This window comes from Microcebus murinus, chromosome 5 (genome assembly GCF_040939455.1).
Source record: "Microcebus murinus isolate Inina chromosome 5, M.murinus_Inina_mat1.0, whole genome shotgun sequence".
NCBI classification, from domain to species: domain Eukaryota; kingdom Metazoa; phylum Chordata; class Mammalia; order Primates; family Cheirogaleidae; genus Microcebus; species Microcebus murinus.
The window spans coordinates 66,315,093-66,334,420 of record NC_134108.1 but is presented as its reverse complement, the minus strand read 5'-3'; the positions used below and the strand labels follow the sequence as shown (position 1 = coordinate 66,334,420).

The following is a 19,328-nucleotide window of genomic DNA, read 5'->3' as shown; positions in this document are numbered from 1 at the left end:
CCCCTGCCCTAGAGTGTCACCCTCTTCCCTGCTCTATTCAACCTACTTTTCTCTGCCCACCTACTCATTCTCTGGATAGGAGAGACCCACTCACGACTATTCAGTCCCACTTTATAGTAAGTTATTGATAGGTAAAGGGCAAATCTGTACTTGCCCAGCTTCTATTTCAAGTTTCCCAGCGCCTTAAAATCCTCTATAAACTGGAGGTGGGGCAGGGGTGAAATATGTGACTATTTAACAAAACAATCTGTTACCGAAAAGACACCAAAAGACAGTTCATCTTTTATATACAGAAAGGAAAGTCATTGTTTTTCACCATAATCCTAATTATTTAACGCCAATCTAGTCATATTTTTTTTGTCAGTCTCTCTGATCACCTAGGCTCACTGATTTTTTAGACAATAGGTCAGGGCACAACTAACAACAACCACAGCATTCATTATTTTATTCAACAATTATTTACTGGACACTTACTACGTGCAAGGTAACATCGCCAACAGAAATTTATGATTGATAGTAATGATCTATATCTACATTGTCCAATGTGGCACCCACTAGCCACATGTGGCTATACAGCACTTGAAATGTAGTTAGTGTGACTAACAAAATAAATTTTAAACTTTCTTTAATTTGGATTAATTTAAATTTAAATATAGATGGCTACATGTGGCTAGTGGCTACTATATGGTACACAGCAAGTATAAGGCAAATTTTTGGCTCTAGGTCTTTAAGTCAGTACTTTAATACAGCTTAACAAAGTTCCCAAAGAGAGTGTCTATTTAGAAAATGGCTAATATATGTATATTTTGTTTTATTCGGAGTCTAGCAATATATTGAAAGTGGCTTTTCAGAGAAATCATATTATTCTAGAGGGACAATAAGACTTAAAAGATATTGAGTCCAGCCCTACTTAACAAAAAAGAAAACTGAGGCCCAGAAAGCATGAATAACTTGCTCAGCATAATATAATTCATTAGTCAGACAGCTAGGCTAGAATCCAATTGTTAGGAGAACCAAAATTTTCAGATATTTGATTTAGGGATCTTTTCCTCCTATTCCAAACAATGATAATGATATAGATAGACATATACATTAAAAGATAAGAGCCATACCGATGTACTAGCCGTAGCACCCTGGAATGCTGTAGGTATATCATCTTGTAAATCATTTAGTGAAAAAGAGTGATTTAAGTCTGACTCAGCGATAGTCTTTCCAGATGAATTGACTTCTGCCTATAAATAAGATATACCCAAGAGTAGTGTTACAGAAAGAAACATATAGAACAACCCACAACCTACTAAAGTCCCTCTCTTGAATTTATCTTAACTGCTAGTTTAATCTCTACTATTAGTTAAGCACCAAACACTCATGTGTCCAACACTGTGCTAGGTATTATAGGAAGAGGCACAGACAATCCCTGTTCCCTAGGAGTTGTTACCTGGTGAGGGACAAAACCAATACCTATGGTTCATAATCCACAGTTCTAAAATGCTCCCAAAACTAAAAGCTTTTTGGTGATTTTTAGGCAAGCCTGACATGAACTAATGTGAAGTTATGAATAGTCTTTATTCCACATTAATGTAAATATTCCCAAGTTTGCTGAGAAAATATTAATGAATTTCATGATGAGGTACTGCCCTAGATCCCACTGTGGGCTAGTTAGTACATGTTATGGGTAAGATATTTTCTAAAATCTGAAAAATTCTGATGTACAAAACATATGTGATCCTAAGATTTTCAGAGAACAATTTTAAGTGTAATAGGAATTCTCAGAGGGAAAAAAGTAACCAACATTTATTAAGTACCTCCTCTTCCAGACACTTTAATAAAACAGAGGGAAAATTTCTGCCAAGAACTGGACCCGGAAAGACAGTAGGATGAAAGAAGTAGAGAAGGTGGAAGTAGCATGTTGCTTAATGCAGGTTGACTTTTTTTAAGGTAATTAAGTTCCAGAAGTCTTTAATACTTAACTTTTTTCTTTTTCTTTCTTTCTTTTTTTTTTTTGAGAAAGAGTCTCATTCTGCTGCCCCAGCTAGAGTGCAATGGCATCATCATAGCTCACTGCAACCTCAAACTCCTAGGCTCAAGCAATCCTCCAGCCTCCCGAATACCTGGGACTACCAGTGTGCACTACCATGCCCAGCTTATTTTTAGTAGAGATGGGGTCTCGCTCTTGCTCAGGCTGTTCTCCAACTCCTGAGCTCAATCAATCCTCTGGCCTTGGCCTCCCAGAATGCTAGGATTACAGGCATGAGCCACTTTACTCAGCCCACTTAACACTTTAAATAATTAGTCAATACTCAAAGTATTAAAATACTATATAATCCTGTGTTTGAGTGAAACACACAGAAAAAAGGGATAGAAGGGAGATAAGCCAGAATATTAACAGTAGTTATTTCTTCAGGATGAGATTATGGATGATTGTCACTTTCTTCTTATTGCTTATCTGTATTTTCTATAATAATAGCTAGAATTTATTAAGCACCAGGGACAGTTCTAAATGTAACATATGTACTGCTTGTATTAACTCAATCCGATGTCATGGGTACCATTATTATTTGCAGATAAGAACAAGGCACAAAGTGGTTAAGCAGTATGTCTGACATCATATTATTAATAAGCAACTAAGTTGGGATTTGAACCCTGGCATTGTGTACCAGAGTCTAAGTTTTAGACACTATGCTATAATGCCTTTATGAATGTAGATTATGAGTTCCGTAATAAGAAAATTTTACTTATAAAATTTTATTGCAATAGAACTATACTGCTTTTCTTTCTACCTATAATAGAATCTAGCAGTAAACAAGAGGATTACACAATTAGAATTTATTTAGAGGCCGGGCATGGTGGCTCACGCCTGTAATCCTAGCACTCTGGGAGGCCGAGGCGGGCAGATTGCTCAAGGTCAGAAGTTCGAAACCAGCCTGAGCAAGAGAGAGACACCATCTCTACTATAAATAGAAAGAAATTAATTGGCCAACTAATATATATAGAAAAAAATTAGCCGGGTATGGTGGCGCATACCTATAGTCCCGGCTACTCGGGAGGCTGAGGCAGAAGGATTGCTTGAGCCCAGGAGATTAAGGTTGCTGTGAGCTAGGCTGACGCCACGGCACTCACTCTAGCCTGGGCAACAAAGCGAGACTCTGTCTCAAAAAAAAAAAAAAAAAAAAAAAAAAGAATTTATTTAGGAATTTATAGTACCTTAAAACTGATTTGTCTAGCCAGTTCCTTGGCTTCTTGGTCAGCCTGGCTTGAATCACTTCCAGATTTTAAAGGCAACAGGACATCCTTCATGGCAGAGCCACATCCTTCACAATAGAAATCTTGTGATCTGGTAAGAGACAATTTTTTTATGAGAATAAATCAAATGGCTGAATGCTAATTTCCTCTTCCTGAGACACTCAAATGCTGAATCATTAAATTTAAAAGACAACAACACTGGACAAATTCACATCATATTCATCTACATGCTGCAAATCAGACTGCAAATTTTGGTTAAGCCAATAACTATACTCCAGAGACAAGTGTGTAAGTTAGGTTGGCATAAAAAAATACAGGGCTTAGAGTCCATTTTTTTCAATAAACTAAAGAAAAATAAGCTGTAGATCTACACAATGACAAAATAAATGGTCTATTACATTGTCCTCAAGATCACATATAACAAACCAATTTTAAGCCTATGAAAAAAGTCCATTACAAAACTTAAATTATCTTTTAGCAGAAACATATGTAAAGCAGTAGAGAAGCCAATTAAAAATAGAATTTAGAGATATTTCTAGGAAAAAAACTCACAAATCCTACTCATCTAAATAGCAGCACAACGTGGAAGACTTGGGAGAACTGATGGAAAATCCAAATACTGTAGCTATCACTGATTATATTAAGTACAGACTCAAGATAAACCTGCTAACTAGACTATTTCCTAAGATATATTTGTTTTACCATTTTCCCTTTGTATTCCAGATAAAGCTACCCTAAAGCTCACAAGAGTGCTATGAGTATTTGAATGACTAAAAATAAATATGAATGATATGTAGAAATAGATATTGTTATATTGTCAAATGTTTTAAAAATTGTTTTTATACTACTTCTAGTTCAATATAATTCAAAAGCTTTAGGTCTCAAAGAATATGTTATTTAAATTTATAAAATAGCACAACATAAACAAAATGTATATAAAAGTGGCATTAATTTAGTATTTATTGATGATAAATTACATTTTTACTTTTTTGTTGTTGTTTTGAGACAGGGTCTCACTCTGTCACCCAGGCTGGAGTATAGTAGCATCATCATAGTTCACTACAGCCTCAAACTCCTGGGTTCAAGTGATCCTCCTGCCTCAGCCTCCGTAGTAGCTGGGACTGCAGGTGTACACCACCACACATAGCCATTTTTTTTTTAATTTTTTGTAGAGATGGGGTCTCATACTATGTTGCCCAGGCTGGTTTTAAACTCCTGGCCTCAAGCAATTCTCCCACCTCAGCCTCACAAAGTTTGGGGAATGTAGAAGTGAACCACTCCATCCAGCACAATAAATGATTTTTTGTTTCACCAGAAGCAGCATTTCTATGCAGAATCCATACTCCTTTGAGAACTGGTTGTATCAAACTATCTGCCTTAAAATGTATTCACTTTTAACTGAGAAGTCAGATGAAATAAAGGAGAATGTTTATTTTGAATGCATTAATTTAGATAAGCATGGTATAGTATGCTATCACTGTTGAATGCAAAATCATTTTTAAAAAGGCTTCTCTAGGCCGGCCGTGGTGGCTCACGCCTATAATCCTAGCACTCTGGGAGGCTGAGGCAGGTGGATTGCTCAAGCTCAGGAGCTGGAAACCAGCCTGAGCAAGAACAAGACCCCGTCTCTACTATAAATAGGAAGAAATTAACTGGCCAACTAATATATATAGAAAAATTAGCCAGGCATGGTTAGGTTGGCATAAAAAAATATGGCGCATGCCTGTCGTTCTAGCTAGTCGGGAGGCTGAGGCAGTAGGATTGCTTGAGCCCAGGAGTTTGAGGTTGCTGTGAGCTAGGCTGACGCCACAGCACTCACTCTAGCCTGGGCAACAAAGTGAGACTCTGTCTCGAGCATAAATAAATAAAAATAAAAAGGCTTCTCTATCACAGACTGAGAACCCAGAGAATATATACACTGAGAAGCCTATAAGAAAAAGAATCCAAGTTCATTTTTTTTACCTTGTACATGAAATCAACTGGATAAAGGTATCGAGATAGAACAATAAAAACAAATACTATGTATTCAAAGTACATATTGTTATCTGTGAAGAGTAGTAAGGTATATCACCAGAATTTAGAAATAAAGTTTAAAAAGAAAAGTTGCTGATGAGACCAAGCGGTCTACCAAATCTTCCAGATGCTAAAAAAGTCTATTTGATTTAACAAACATCTGTGTAGGACTTACTCTGGACTGTGCTAGGATAAAATGCGCTATAATTTAATTAACAAACTATGTCTGAAGGATAGTAGGCAGCAGACTCTATAATAGGAAAATTATCCAAATTAAGAGTCGGATCTCAGCACACTACTCAGAGAGAAGATACCCTGAACTGAATTACTAATCTTGGTTTTATAGACAAAAATGCATCTGAAATAAAACAGAGAAGGTAATGTCAATGCTCAAGTTGGACAATCAAAACTTGATAAAGAAAATCTCCTTTGCTTTATTGTAGATCATTTATTGAGCTCTTGCTATAAGCTAAATACTGTAGATACAAAAATACAGAGTAGATTCCCTCTCTGCCCTCAAGGAGTTTTTAAACTTGTGGAAATACTACATATAAATAATTGCTCTGGTTCTTTTCCATCTATAATACCATCCAAGTGGAGACAAATGATCAGTATTATTTTCCTGGAGAATGTATCTCCCACTGTAGTAAAATCAATCTTAATGGAATATTATCAACTACTTTTTAAAACCAGATAGCATGAAATCAATTATTTAGATTCTGGTCATCCCAAGGAAATTAGTACAACCGAATTTCTAAAACAGCAAAGCTAAGGTAAGATCCTGTAGCCACAGTAACTCAGAAAGTAAGTCACATAGTAAGAGATAGAGCCTACCTCCTAATAGCCATTACCCAGAATAGTATTCAGACCTTAACAAAGAACGAAATACCAAACTTACTTTTTGGCAAGTGCTCTTCTTTCCTCGGGTGTATAATCCAGAGAACCTATGGCTCCTTCTCCTTTTGTTGGCATAAACCCAATGATGGCTAATAATGCTGTCCTTACTGAAAGAAAAAAGTAAACGTCAATCTGAGTTGCTTTATAAAAGAAAACTGGGTTTACTCTGGAAAGAGAAAAAAGAGGGTATTATACTTCATAACTATGAATTAACTAAAATTATAAGAGATTTAAATTTATAATAAATTAATACTTACTACTCCATGAAGGCTGCCAAGTTTCAGGATGATGTCCTGAGATGCTCAAACAGATTTTCTTGCCCACTTCAAATCGTCCATTAGCCTTAGGAATAAACAATGCATTTTAAAAATTATATCTGTGTAATGCTGTATATTTTTAAAGTATAGGTATATTTTTATAATTTATATGTAAATAACCATTTAAAATATTATTTTAAGAAGAATTTTGAAAGAATGTAACCTCTAAGGGAGCACAGATTTTTGTTCTCTTACAAACACTCCAAAAATAGTTGCTGCATGCTGAAAAAATACTAAAACTGTTTTTAGAAGGTATTATAGCACCTTTTTGAAACTTAGCTACACAACTGAAATACAAACAATTAACATATAAAGATTTACTAATGTCCTACCCTGTGCCTAGTACAAAGCTAGGCTCAGTTAAGAATTTTTTTTTTTAAGAGATGGGGTCTCACTCTGTCCCTCAGGCTGGAGTACAGTGGCACAGTCATAGCACACTACAGCCCTGAGTTCCCAGGCTCAAGTGATCCTCCCACCTCAACCTCCCCGGTCACTGGGACTACAGGAATGACGCACTGCCCGCCAGCTCAGTTAATCTAAAAGAGAAGACACACAAGAGGCTAGGATAAAATCTAAGGACTGAGTATCACACCTAACTAGATGTTGGTGAGGAAGGGCATGGAGAGAAAGGCTTTGAGAGAAGAGTGATTTTCAGAAGAATGACATTTAATAAGATAGGAAAACAGAAAAAGAAGATCAGAAATAATTATTTCAATTTTGGATTTGGACCTTATATTTTGGTAGGAAAGCTATCTGTGTTTTTTTTTTCAGAGATGAGGCCTTGCCATGTTGCCCAGGCTGGACTCAAACTCCTAGGCTCAAGTGATCCTCCCACCTCAGCCTTTCAAATAGCTGGGACTGCAGGCCCACCCCACTGCACTCAGCTGGAAGGAAAGCTATTGATCATGTCCAAAAGGCACGTAGAAATGTAAGTATGCTGATGTCAGAAGAAGATATATATATATATACCTTTGGTACCTCTCTTCAGAAGTGATCACTGAAGCCATTTCATAGAAATAAAACAGCTGAAGTCTGAACTTGTAGAATTATCCATATTCAGGGGAAGGGTGAGGAAGAAGAGAAATGAAGTTAGAATATAAGCTCCATGTGGGCACAGACTTTGACTTATTTTCTGCTGCACCCACAAGGCCTGATACATGACATATGTCTAAATGTATCTGTTGAATGAAAGTTGGAGAAGATTTTTCAAAAGAGAGGAAGTGAACCAGAAAGAGTGCAATTTTGAATATCAGACGGGTAGAGGTGATTCTCAGCCAGTGTGGTAAATATGACCATACTATTGGTTAACTACCAAAATATTTCTGTATTTGTTGGTAAAGAGCTACTGCTACCTATTGTCTACCCCACTAGTTTCCCCATGCACCAGCCTCTCCCCCCCAGGCCACTTGGTTCTCCCCAAGACCTAGCAACTAAATGAAGTGACTTCTGACCATGCTCCAGCCTTACTGCCAGCATTAGCAATTGTCAGTATCAACTAATACTTGCTAAGAAGCTTCTATATGCCAAGAACTTCACAGTGTGATTTTATTTGCCATATACAGAATTCCTTTTGACAGATGAAACAACTGAATTTCAAAAACATTCTGTAACCTGGCCATGATGTAATGGAAAGAGCACTGGTAAGAATCCAGGTCTATTGGCTCTAAAACAAATGTTCTTTCCATTATACCAAATATAAGTAAAAGCAGTCTTAATTTAGAATGTTTTTTTAGTTTTAAAATGATTTTACTGTTGATTTATATTAAATCAAGAAAACACATACAGTATATCCCTGCAAATACTCTATCTCACATGATATTCAAGACAAAATATCTTTAAAATCACATTCCAAAGGCAGATGATACACACTTTGGCAGTTTTCAAGAAAACTGGTCAAACCATAATTAAATTTCAATGTATTGAGCATTTCCTCTTACACTTAGCATTGGACTAGGTGCTGAAGAACAAGTAGTTTGACTCAATAAATTTTTTAAAAATGCATATTTAAGACAATATTATTCACCTAATTCTTGGCATAATTATATTTAAGTTACTACTGCTGAGAAATTTGAGGTTTATGTTGTCTCTCTTTCAGTCCCAAAAGTTGTTTTGAGTTCTCCGGGCTTTGGTGGAATTTCAGGTCTGGCTGGTAGTACCTGTGCACCACTTTGACCCCCATGCACATGGCTAGGAGGCTGGGTGCCAAATTTTCAGGTAGGTGGCCAGGGGCACACCCTCACACATGGTCGGTGGGCCCTAAATGCATAAGTGCTGGGTCGTGGAAATTTGGAATTTATTGATAAACACCTTTTTGTTTGACCATTTGCTACCTTGTACATGTTTAGCTTTGCTGGAACAGGATGAAGACTGAGAAGAGGCAATGAGATATCTCAAACTGGTCTCTAAGACTGGTGCAGTAAGCATGTTTTATCAGAGTGCTACCTGTGGAGGCCAGACAGCAGCTAAACTAGAGTAAGGATGCTGTGGAGGTTATCAAAGAGAAAAACAGGAACAGCTTATATTGGTAACTGATACAAAAAGGTTTTTGTGTTTGTTTTTCTTTTTTCAAGGTTAGGGGGGAATTCAACATATATACAACATATATTCAACAATATAAATTAAAGGTAATAAGGGAAGGAAACCTTAACAATTAAGAGAGGAATTAGATCAATAGTTTTCCTTCATATGAAGATAAAGTATGTACAAATGGAGAAAAATTCTTAGATATAAATAGTAATAATATAGCTAACATTTATTGGGGACTCTAACTCAGGCCCTAGTCTAAGAACTATACAATATGATACTTACACTTAATCCCACATAAATTCAATGAGGTAGGTATCATTATTCTCATTGTAAAGATAGGAAACCAAAGAAAAGTGTAAGAAAGATGGGAAGTTGAAGGAAATGATGTGACTACAAGGTACAATAACATTAGCTACACTTTATAGAGTACTTACCACAGTAAGTGCCACAGACTGTGTGCCCAGCACTTTGCATACATTAATTCATTGAATCCTAACAAACATGCCATGACATTTATACATTTCTTAGTATCTTTAGCATTTCTCAGGTGTGTCAGCTTCCTAGGAATTATTTTCAAGGAAAAAAATTGCAATTCCAGGATCCCAAAGGGAAAATTATAATAATATTTTATTTCCTAGTGAAAATGAGTATGCAAGTATATTTTGCAGCTACTAGGAAGAGTTAAGCCACAACCCAAGAAGTCTTACCGTTAGGAGAATAATGCTTGGTGGTTTCATGGGATACTCTGGTGGCAGTACTATCCGCCCATGATAAACTCCTCCATCAAAATCAGAATCTGGGGGCCCTCTAACTGTGAAGTGCCATTCAAAAAGGTTATCCTGAACAAAAATAATAACCCACAAGGAATAAATAACATTAAAAAGTTTCATCATTTTTATCAATCTGAATATTAGAAATATTACTGGGCAAGAAAAAGTAAATATATTATTCCTAGGACAGTTTCTAATGCACAAGATGTCTCAAGAATAAAAGTTATAAATAAGCAAAGGTTATAAATAAAGGCTACTTAATCCAGCTTTCATGTCCCATAAGAACTAAAATCTTTTTAAAATAAATGCATTAAAAATTTCTGAGTGCTGTTATATATTCATAAATAAGATACAGATTTAATTGGAAATTAATCCTTGAAAGAATATCAATTAGTGACAATTATCATATAATCAAATAATTACTATAAATTTGGGATGTTTTAACAAATCTTTAAATATCAACCCTTACATCTGCTGGCTTTGGGTTTAATTAAAAAAAAAAAAAATATCAACCCTTACAGATGTGTCAGAGCTCATTTATAAATGGTTAGTAGTAATAATACATTTGATATTAATGTCATCTTATAGTTACCAAGTACTTTTCAGTTTGCAAAAAACTTGCACATATATTATTATATTTTTGTTCTATTACCATGAAAACCTGACTGAGCACAGTTAAATACCCTCCTTTTACAGATGAGAAAACTGAAGAGAGGTAGAGGCATTTGTGCAAAAAGCCCAGGGTAGCTGCAGAGACTTCTCAAGGGGCTGGCTTTCCATACTGTAAAGAGTCTGATACAAATGTTTTTGGTTACAAAAAAAGAAAAAGAAAAAAAAAAAGAGTCTGGGGTTATTTCCACTTCTCCTCCCTCATACTCAGACCTAACACCTACTATCTTCAACTTAGCATCTAACATCCATTTTACAGAGAATAAAAATCTGCTTCTTCTAAAATGTCTGATTGGCTAATGAAATACTCAGAAAATATAGGGAATACAATATATCAATAAACTATATCAAATACATCTATAATGACTCAAAGCAATGAAAAGCAATTTTAAAGAATGTTTTAAATATTAAAGTATCAAAATCCATATGAAGAATATGGAGATAGAAACTAACCTCTAAAGGTTGTGCATGGTAATGATCTGTTGGATCTTTCAATTCTGCTGCTTCTTTCATTAAACGTTTAACAGCTAAAATAAAATTCAAAAAATAGAGACATTTAAAATATGCTTTTCTAAGTGATTAGCAAGACTTACAAGCCTAATGAAAAAGTTCCTACTTCAATGAAAAATGTATAGAGGACTAGTTCAACTAAGCAATTGGTAAAGTTTAATCATGGGATAATAGTAATAGAGGGGGAGAGGAAGGAAATGGTTGCTAGACATTAGAAGAATGGCACACTTTTGAAGAGCTATATATAAGATTGATATATAGGGAAGATACTATTTTTATTTACTATATATTTGTATATACATCCTATACGGTAGCATTTATCAAAATGCTGTACAAACATTAAATCATTTAATCCTCAAAACAACACTACTATACTACTACTATACTACTATTTATCCCCATTTTCTAGATGAGGAAGCTGAGACATAAAAAGATTATATAAGTTGCTCAAGGTCATACAGCTAGTAAATGACAGGATTCCAACATAGGTAGTCTGACTTTACCTTCTTAAAATGTCTATATTAACAAAAATGTGCCCTCAGGATCTCACGCTGGGTTAACAGTAAAGCCCCCTATATCCTCAATCTCTTGAGACTTTCCACCCACTATTTTGCATTAACTTAATGGGATTGTTCCCTGAGTTCACTGAATCTCCATGGCCCTAATTAAATTCCTTTTGAAATCATTTTTCAGCTTAATTAAAAGCCCACTACTTTCTTCACCCATCCATAGCAACATTCGCTTCTCTCTTTATCCACATGCTTGGCTCTTAGGAGTCCCTCTTTTATTTATGATCCCCTAATAATATTCAACCATGGCTGACCCAATCCAACCATCTTCTTATTTAGCGTCTTTACCCAAACTGACTGAGCATTACTGAAAGGGGAAAAAAGTCATAAAGGCTGGCACATTTATCCCATTAAAAAGTCATTACTGGCCGGGGCAGTGGCTCACGCCTGTAATCCTAGCACTCTGGGAGGCTGAGGCGGGAGGATTGCTCGAGGTCAGGAGTTCGAAACCAGCCTGAGCAAGAGCGAAACACTGTCTCTACTATAAATAGAAAGAAATTAATTGGCCAACTAATATATAGAGAAAAAATTAGCTGGCATGGTGGCACATTCCTGTAGTCCCAGCTACTCGGGAGGCTGAGGCAGCAGGACTGCTTGAGCCCAGGAGTTTGAGGTTGCTGTGAGCTAGGCTGACACCACGGCACTCACTCTAGCCTGGGCAACAAAGTGAGACTGTGTCTCAAAAAAAATAAAAAATAAAAATAAATAAAAGTCATTACCGACAACCTCCACAGGGACACAATACCTCCTAATGATAACATTTCTCTTAAGCCTACCACCTCACTGGCTCCACATAGCACTCTAACACTCCTGCACACCTGTTCTCATTTCTCCTCTCTTTTTTTTTTTTTTTTTTGAGACAGAGTATCGCTTTGTTGCCCAGGCTAGAGTGAGTGCCATGGCGTCAGCCTAGCTCACAGCAACCTCACACTCCTGGGCTCAAGCAATCCTCCTGCCTCAGCCTCCCAAGTAGCTGGGACTACAGGCATGCACCACCATGCCGGCTAATTTTTTCTCTATATATTAGTTGGCCAATTAATTTCTTTCTATTTATAGTAGAGATGGGGGTCTCGCTCTTGCTCAGGCTGGTTTGGAACTCCTGACCTAGAGCAATCTCCCCACCTCGGCCTCCCAGGGTGCTAAAATTACAGGCCTGAGCCACCATGCCTGGCCTCATTTCTCCTCTCTTTCACTGATTTTAGTTAATGGCAGAGCCTTTTATCTCCATAATAAATGACTGTTAACAGGAATGCACTCAGAAGACCATCACAATCCATAATCCTATATGGATCTGCACCCCATCTCCTTCCTGCTGGCTCTCAAAGTTCAATCCTTTGATATGTGCTCTGCATCCCAAGCCTCTCAAACTTTAGGTGCTAAAAAATGTCAGATACTGGCTTGGAATGGCAAAGCCAGGGAAAAGGCTTCTCAAAATTGTGCTTAAAACTACTGATGTAGTTCAAGATGTGCTATAAGAGAGATATGCACCAGATGGTGGGGAGGACCAGGTAGACAAATAACTTTACAGCAGACAAGAGAAAAGAGGTTCGGTACATTTGAAAGAAAAGACAGTAGGAATTACCCAAGTGGGTATGAATAGGTAGAGGGACGAATAAAAGTAAAATGTATAGAGACACAGGTTCGGGAGAAAGTTACATTATAGAAAGAGAGGTTAACTGAAAAGCAATCCCCACATACATACAACCAAACAGTTTGATATGTTATCAGGACTTTTGCATAAAATTTCATTTGAATCAAGAGTTCTTAGACTTAAAACATTCTTAAGTCAGCCAGGTGCGCTGGCTCACGCCTGCAATCCTAGCACTCTGGAAGGCTGAAGCAAGAGGATTGCTTGGCGCAGGAGTTGGAGATCAACCTGAACAAGAGCGAGACCCATCTCTACTAACAATAGAAAAATTAGCCAGGCCTGGTGTTGTGCACCTGTAGCCCCAGCTACTCAGGATGCTAAGGCAGAAGGATCACTTGAACCCAGGAGTTTGAGGTTGTAGTGAGTTATGATGATGCCATTGCACTCTATCCAGGACAACAGAGTGAGAGACTCTGTCTCAAAAAAACAAAAAAGTTCTTAAGCCACTATCCTACTTCATAATTATTAATATTCTTCTCCATCTTCTATTCTGAACTGAGCTCCTGTAGGGCAGCGATTTGTTCACTTCATCATCACCTATTTACTGAGTTCCTTCTAGGTGCTAGATCCTACAGTTTCAACCATAAACAAAATATAGTTTTGTTTATCAGGGAGCTTATAGTGGTAGGGAGTCAATACAAACAGCATGATAAATGCTATATTGCTATTCTATATAGGAATAGAAACATATATATTGAGACACCCTCTCCAAATTCTAGACACTAGGCTTTGTTCAATTCTTTGAACGCTCTCCACCTTCTCTCCATTACAGGCCTTTCTACACTGTGTTTCCTCAGCCTGCAAGGCTGCTCTGGCCCCCACCCTCCCCCTCATCATCCAGACTGGCTCCCACTAGACCTTTATTTTAAGTAGCTTCCTCAGGAAAGTCTCCCTAACACTTTCTCTTGTTCTCCCTTTGAGGAATGACTAGAGAGTCCAATCTGGGCAGATAAAAATCTCTGAGAAGCCTGGGAAGGGGTGGAGACTAGGAATGCTGCCCAAGTTATTCTGGTCAGGTTTGGAAACTACTGCCCTAGAGACTAGGCTGAGTCTCCGGAGGCAGATATGACTGCCTCTTCCTGCTCTCATAATGAAGGCACTTAAGCAAATATTTGAGGACTGATGTTCCTGCCCAGAAAGACACTGCAAGGATTTTAGTTCAATAAATATTTGTAGAATGTTTGAGTGTTGGAGATAGAAAAATGACTAAGACCTGCTTCTTGCCCTCAATAACAGAGAGTAGAGAAAGACATGAAAACAATTACAACACAGTGTGGTAATACTGACCAAGTATGTACAAGTACATATAGATCCTCCTGCCTAGAGGATCTGGACTACAGGAATTAATAGGAATTTCAGATGGACTAAAGGGAAGGCATTCCAAGTAGAGGTTCCAACAAGGACCAAGGCATATAAGTGAGAAAAGCTACTCCACCTGGGGAGTTGTTCAGGCAAAATGGATAGATGGTGAGAATGCAAAGGAAGGTATAAGCACTGAGCAATGAGTCTGGTGAGGATGGAAAGGGTCAAATCATGAGCAGCCCTATAGGCCAAGCTACACATTTTACTTTGAACTTTATCCACAGCTACAAGGAAGCTAACAAAAATTTTTCAACTTGAGGATTGATCTAGTAAGTTTTTGTTTTGTTTTCATTGATCTGGTGACAAAAGTAACTGATTAGATATATGTGTGTCTGTGTGTGCTCACACACATGTGTATATGTGTCTGTGTTGTGTGTGCTTCAGGACAGGGGTGGAGCAAAGGAGTGGACTAAGAAATCAAAAATGACTCCCATGGGTGCTGGGATATGGAATATTAGGGTGAGATGCAAGTTTGGTGGAGGAGAGAAAACTAATGTTTGGTATTTTTGTTGTTTTGTTTTTTGAGACAGAGTCTCTCACTCTGTTGCCCGGGCTAGAGTGCCATGACGTCAGCCTAGCTCACAGCAACCTCAAACTCCTGGGCTCAAGCGATCCTTCTACCTCAGCCTCCCAAGTAGCTGGGACTACAGGCATGCACCACCATGCCTAGGTAATTTTTTCTATATATTTTTAGTTGGCCAATTAATGTCTTTCTATTTTTAGTGGAGATGGAGCCTCGCTCTTGCTCAGGGTGGTTTCAAACTCCTGACCTTGAGGGATCCTCCTGCCTCGGCCTCCCAGAGTGGATTACAGGCGTGAGCCACCACACCCGGCCTAATGTTTGGTTTTTATATCTTGCAAAGATTTTTTTTTTTTTTTTGATCTATGGGAAACCTAGGTGAAGATCTGGAGTCACCAGTAAATTCTATATATCTATAGCTTAGGAGAAGGGTCTGAGTTGGACCTTAAGGTTTGACAGGATTAACATAAAGGTGCAGTTAACATCAATGCATGAATAGGATAATTCCTAGGCTTCTGGTAGAGGTAGTGGGTACCTTTGTACCAGTCTCTTGTACTCCTATCACCTGCTGCACATGTCCATAGGCCTCTTCTGAGGAAGCTGCCAAAGGTGGTTCTTTATACACAGGTCTCCCTATTTTGTACTATAAAACTGACTACCGGTAGCTAACACCGTGCAGACCCGTCCTTCGTGATGCAAGCCCTATTCCAGGCTCCGCTGCTGCTGCTGCTGCTGGCCCTAGGCTTGCTTCTCACCGGCCCTGCAGCCCCTGTGAGCATCCACCTGAAGCAGCTTGGCAGCTTCTCCTGGGATAACTATGACGAAGGAAGAACCCTGCGGTGATCAAAAGCCTGACTCTGGAGCCTGACCCCATAGTTGTGCCTGGGAATGTGACCATCAGTGCCAAGGGCCAGACCAGTGTCGCCCTCAGTTCTCCTCTGAAGGTGGAATTAACTGTGGAAAAGGAAGTGGCTGGCTTCTGGGTCAAAATCCCGTACGTGGAACAGATTGGCAGCTGTACATATGATGACTTCTGTAATGTGCTTGATACTTTTATTCCCCCTGGGAACCCCTGCCCAGAGCCCTTGCACACCTATGGGCTTCCCTGCCACTGTCCTTTCAAAGATGGCACCTACTCACTACCCAAGAATGATTTCACCATGCCTGACCTGGAGCTGTCGAGCTGGCTCAGCACCGGGAACTACCCCATCCAGCACATCCTGAGCAGCGGTGGGAAACGTCTGGGTTGCATCAAGATCGTCGCCTCTCTCAAGGGCAAATAGCGGGACAGCAGCCACAGCAGAATAAAAGGGTGTGAGGAAGGTCTCTTTTCCTCTGCCTTGCGTCTGCCAAGGCCAACTTCTGACTCTGCCCTTCTCCAGCTCCTTTCTACAATGAGTCTGCTACCCTCCCTGAAAATCATCTTGCACCACTGACATTTTAGGCTGGGGCAAGCAGCCCTGACCTAATGGAGGTCGAGCCTGGCATCTCTTGATGGCCCAGGACATCTGCTGGGCAAGCCACGTCCCTTCCCCCACCTCTGTCACCTTCTTTCTAAAGAGCTTCATTCGTTTCCCAAACACTCAAGGAATGGGAACCAATGTGTTTTGGGACTTCCAATTTAAACTTCCCCAGTCTTGGCCTCCTAAACTACCTTTATGACTTTCTTTTATTTATTTATTTATTTATTTGAGACAGAGTCTCACTTTGTTGCCCAGGCTAGAGTGAGTGCCGTGACGTCAGCCTAGCACACAGCAACCTCAAACTCCTGGGCTCAAGCAATCCTGCTGCCTCAGCCTCCCGAGTAGCTGGTACTACAGGTATGCACCACCATGGCCGGCTAATTTTTTCCTCTATATATTAGTTGGCCAATTAATTTCTTTCTATTTATAGTAGAGATGGAGTCTCGCTCTTGCTCAGACTGGTTTCAAACTCCTGACCTTGAGCAATCTGCCCGCCTTGGCCTCCCAGAGAGCTAGGATTACAGGCATGAGCCACGGTGCCCAGCCTTTTATGACTTTCTTTTTTACTGGTTACCAACTAAAGCAGAGTGAGGGGATTAACATTTTCATTCTACTCCAGCCCGTAGCCCACTTTTTTGAAGAGGCTTAAGTCGTTGATCTTAGTCTAGTCCTCCATTAATTTCTGTGATTAATTTTGATTTCTTTTCTAGGTTTGCCCAATTAACCCTGGGGTGCAGTGTGACCGGAGTGGCAGGGTGTGTGCAGGAAGGCCCTGGGGGGAGAGATTTAGGAACTCCTTTACAAACTCATGTGCCACAGGGTCAAACAAGAGACTTCAGTGAAGGAGGAGGACTGCTAGAAACTTGTTGCCTCCTTTTTTGATAAAGATAATACACACAAGGGGGGTAAATGGGCATTTATTGAAACCTTAAAATCTGTACCCCCACAATATGCCGAAATAAAAAAAAATTTAAAAAAAAAAAAAAACATCAAAAAAAAAAAAAAAGATAATACACACAATGGATATGGTAAATACTTCTTATACTACACAAAAAGTTAGAGAACACATGCATTGATACCAGCAGCTGAGCCCGGGCTCTGGCTGCGTCTAATTAAGGATGGCAAAGACTGGCATAATTTGGAGAGTGCACAGCCAGTTCATAAGGACGATCCAGCTAGAAGCAGGCAGTGCCATGTAAAAATGTTTTGGGACTAGTATTGCCAGATAGTCTCAATTTTTTATCCTAGAGAAGCAAAAAATCCAGATTTTTATATGAAATCTTATAATTTTTAATCATTGGCAGCTAATTTTTTTTTTTAACACTGTGGGCCAAAGGGGCCAAACGGACATGTTGGTGGGGACATGTGGCTCATGGGTATCCAGTTTGCAACCTCTGACCTACGACCGTGCACACTTTCTCCTCTCAAGACAACTCCTGGCACCATTTCTCCCTACATAGGGCCAAACCCATAGTGTCTGGCTCTGAGGAGAAGGCTCTTCCATGCCAGGGGAGGTGCAGGCGGCCTCTCAGCTGTGAGCTGCTGGGATCACAGGGCTGCCTGCCTCAGCCCTGGAGCCCCGTAGGGGTGAATGGCGCAGGTGCGGAAGAGTTGGCCCCACAAGCAGCTGCTCCGTGGGGTGCAAGGAAGAGAGGGTGGACTCGATGTCAGGCTCCCTAGATGTGTCCACCACCCTGTCATGCCATGACAACTTCCTTAACCATACACCAGCCCGGCATTCTGGGCTCCTGTGAAGCCTGGGATGGCAATAAATCTTTTTAACTTGCTGAGAATTAAAAAAAACTATACTACCTTAGACAAAAAGGGATCAGGGAGCTTGATCCTGAGACAACTACTGATAGGTTAGTCAGAGGCTTATGAGACGACCCTTACACAAAAGTTCTGTCCATAATCACAAGTCTATTCCAAAAAAAAATTAAAATTTTTTACCATCAATGAAATGAATAAATTTATTAACCACATGCTAACCACACTGGCTGGCCCTTAACCAGTTACCTGCAATGCTACTCTGGCCCCCGTCCTCCAACTCATCATCTAGATTGGCTCCCACTAGACCTTTAAGTAGCTTCCTCAGGAAGGTCTCCCTTCTAATTGTTTTTACTTAATTTTTCCATTCATACCTCTAAGACAACACTGCAGATATAGAGTAAAGGGTGGTGGAGTTTTTAACCACTTCCTTTCAGATAGGCATTACTCTAAAAATACCACAGTTCAGAAAATAAAACAATGAAACTTTCACTATGCCTCCCAGCATTTTCAGTAAGTCCCATATCTCATCTAATTCACTTTCTGTAGGAACTCCAACAATCCACACAATTACAACAAAAAAATTGTTTTATGAGGCAGGCAGATCACTCAAGGTCAGGAGTTTGAAACCAGCCTGAGCAAGAGCAAGATTCCATCTCTACTTAAAAAAAATATATAGAAAGAAATTAATTGGCCAACTAAAAATATAGAGAGAAAAAAATTAGCCAGACATGATGTCGTGTGCCTGTAGTTCCAGCTTCTCGGGAGGCTGAGGCAGGATTGCTTGAGCCCAGGATTTTGAGGTTGCTGTGAGCTAGGCTGACGCCACAGCACTCTAGCCCAGGCAACAGAGTGAGACTGTCTCAAAAATAAAAAAATTGTTTTAAAGCATTCTCTCTTTTAGAGCAGCAAGACCATCTTTGAGGAAATGAAACCAAGAAGAGGAAGAAGCAATTTATGATACAGCTAAAAGGATGTCAACCAAAGCTCAACCAACTGACAGTAGGTCACATACCTACTTTTGGAATTGTACAAAATTCTAGAGAATTTTAAA

The 19,328-nt window shown here is 39.1% G+C and overlaps 1 protein-coding gene and 1 pseudogene across 2 annotated transcripts in view; one reads left to right on the top strand and one right to left on the bottom strand.

The window, feature by feature from the left end:
- The window catches only part of UBE2J1 (ubiquitin conjugating enzyme E2 J1), a 30,195-nt gene that overhangs the window by 8,747 nt on the left and 2,120 nt on the right, over positions 1 to 19,328 (bottom strand). The window contains exons 2-7 of one of the 2 annotated variants that reach the window (XM_012750935.3): positions 10,889 to 10,962; positions 9,704 to 9,835; positions 6,411 to 6,495; positions 6,155 to 6,260; positions 3,205 to 3,334; positions 1,113 to 1,232 (exon numbers count right to left, since the gene is read on the bottom strand). In XM_012750935.3, the coding sequence (XP_012606389.1) occupies positions 1,113 to 1,232; positions 3,205 to 3,334; positions 6,155 to 6,260; positions 6,411 to 6,495; positions 9,704 to 9,835; positions 10,889 to 10,962 (647 nt within the window). The remainder of the gene's footprint in view (positions 1 to 1,112; positions 1,233 to 3,204; positions 3,335 to 6,154; positions 6,261 to 6,410; positions 6,496 to 9,703; positions 9,836 to 10,888; positions 10,963 to 19,328) is intronic. The other variant, XM_012750937.3, reaches the window with a different exon arrangement.
- On the top strand, positions 15,738 to 16,513 carry LOC105863617 (ganglioside GM2 activator-like; annotated as a pseudogene).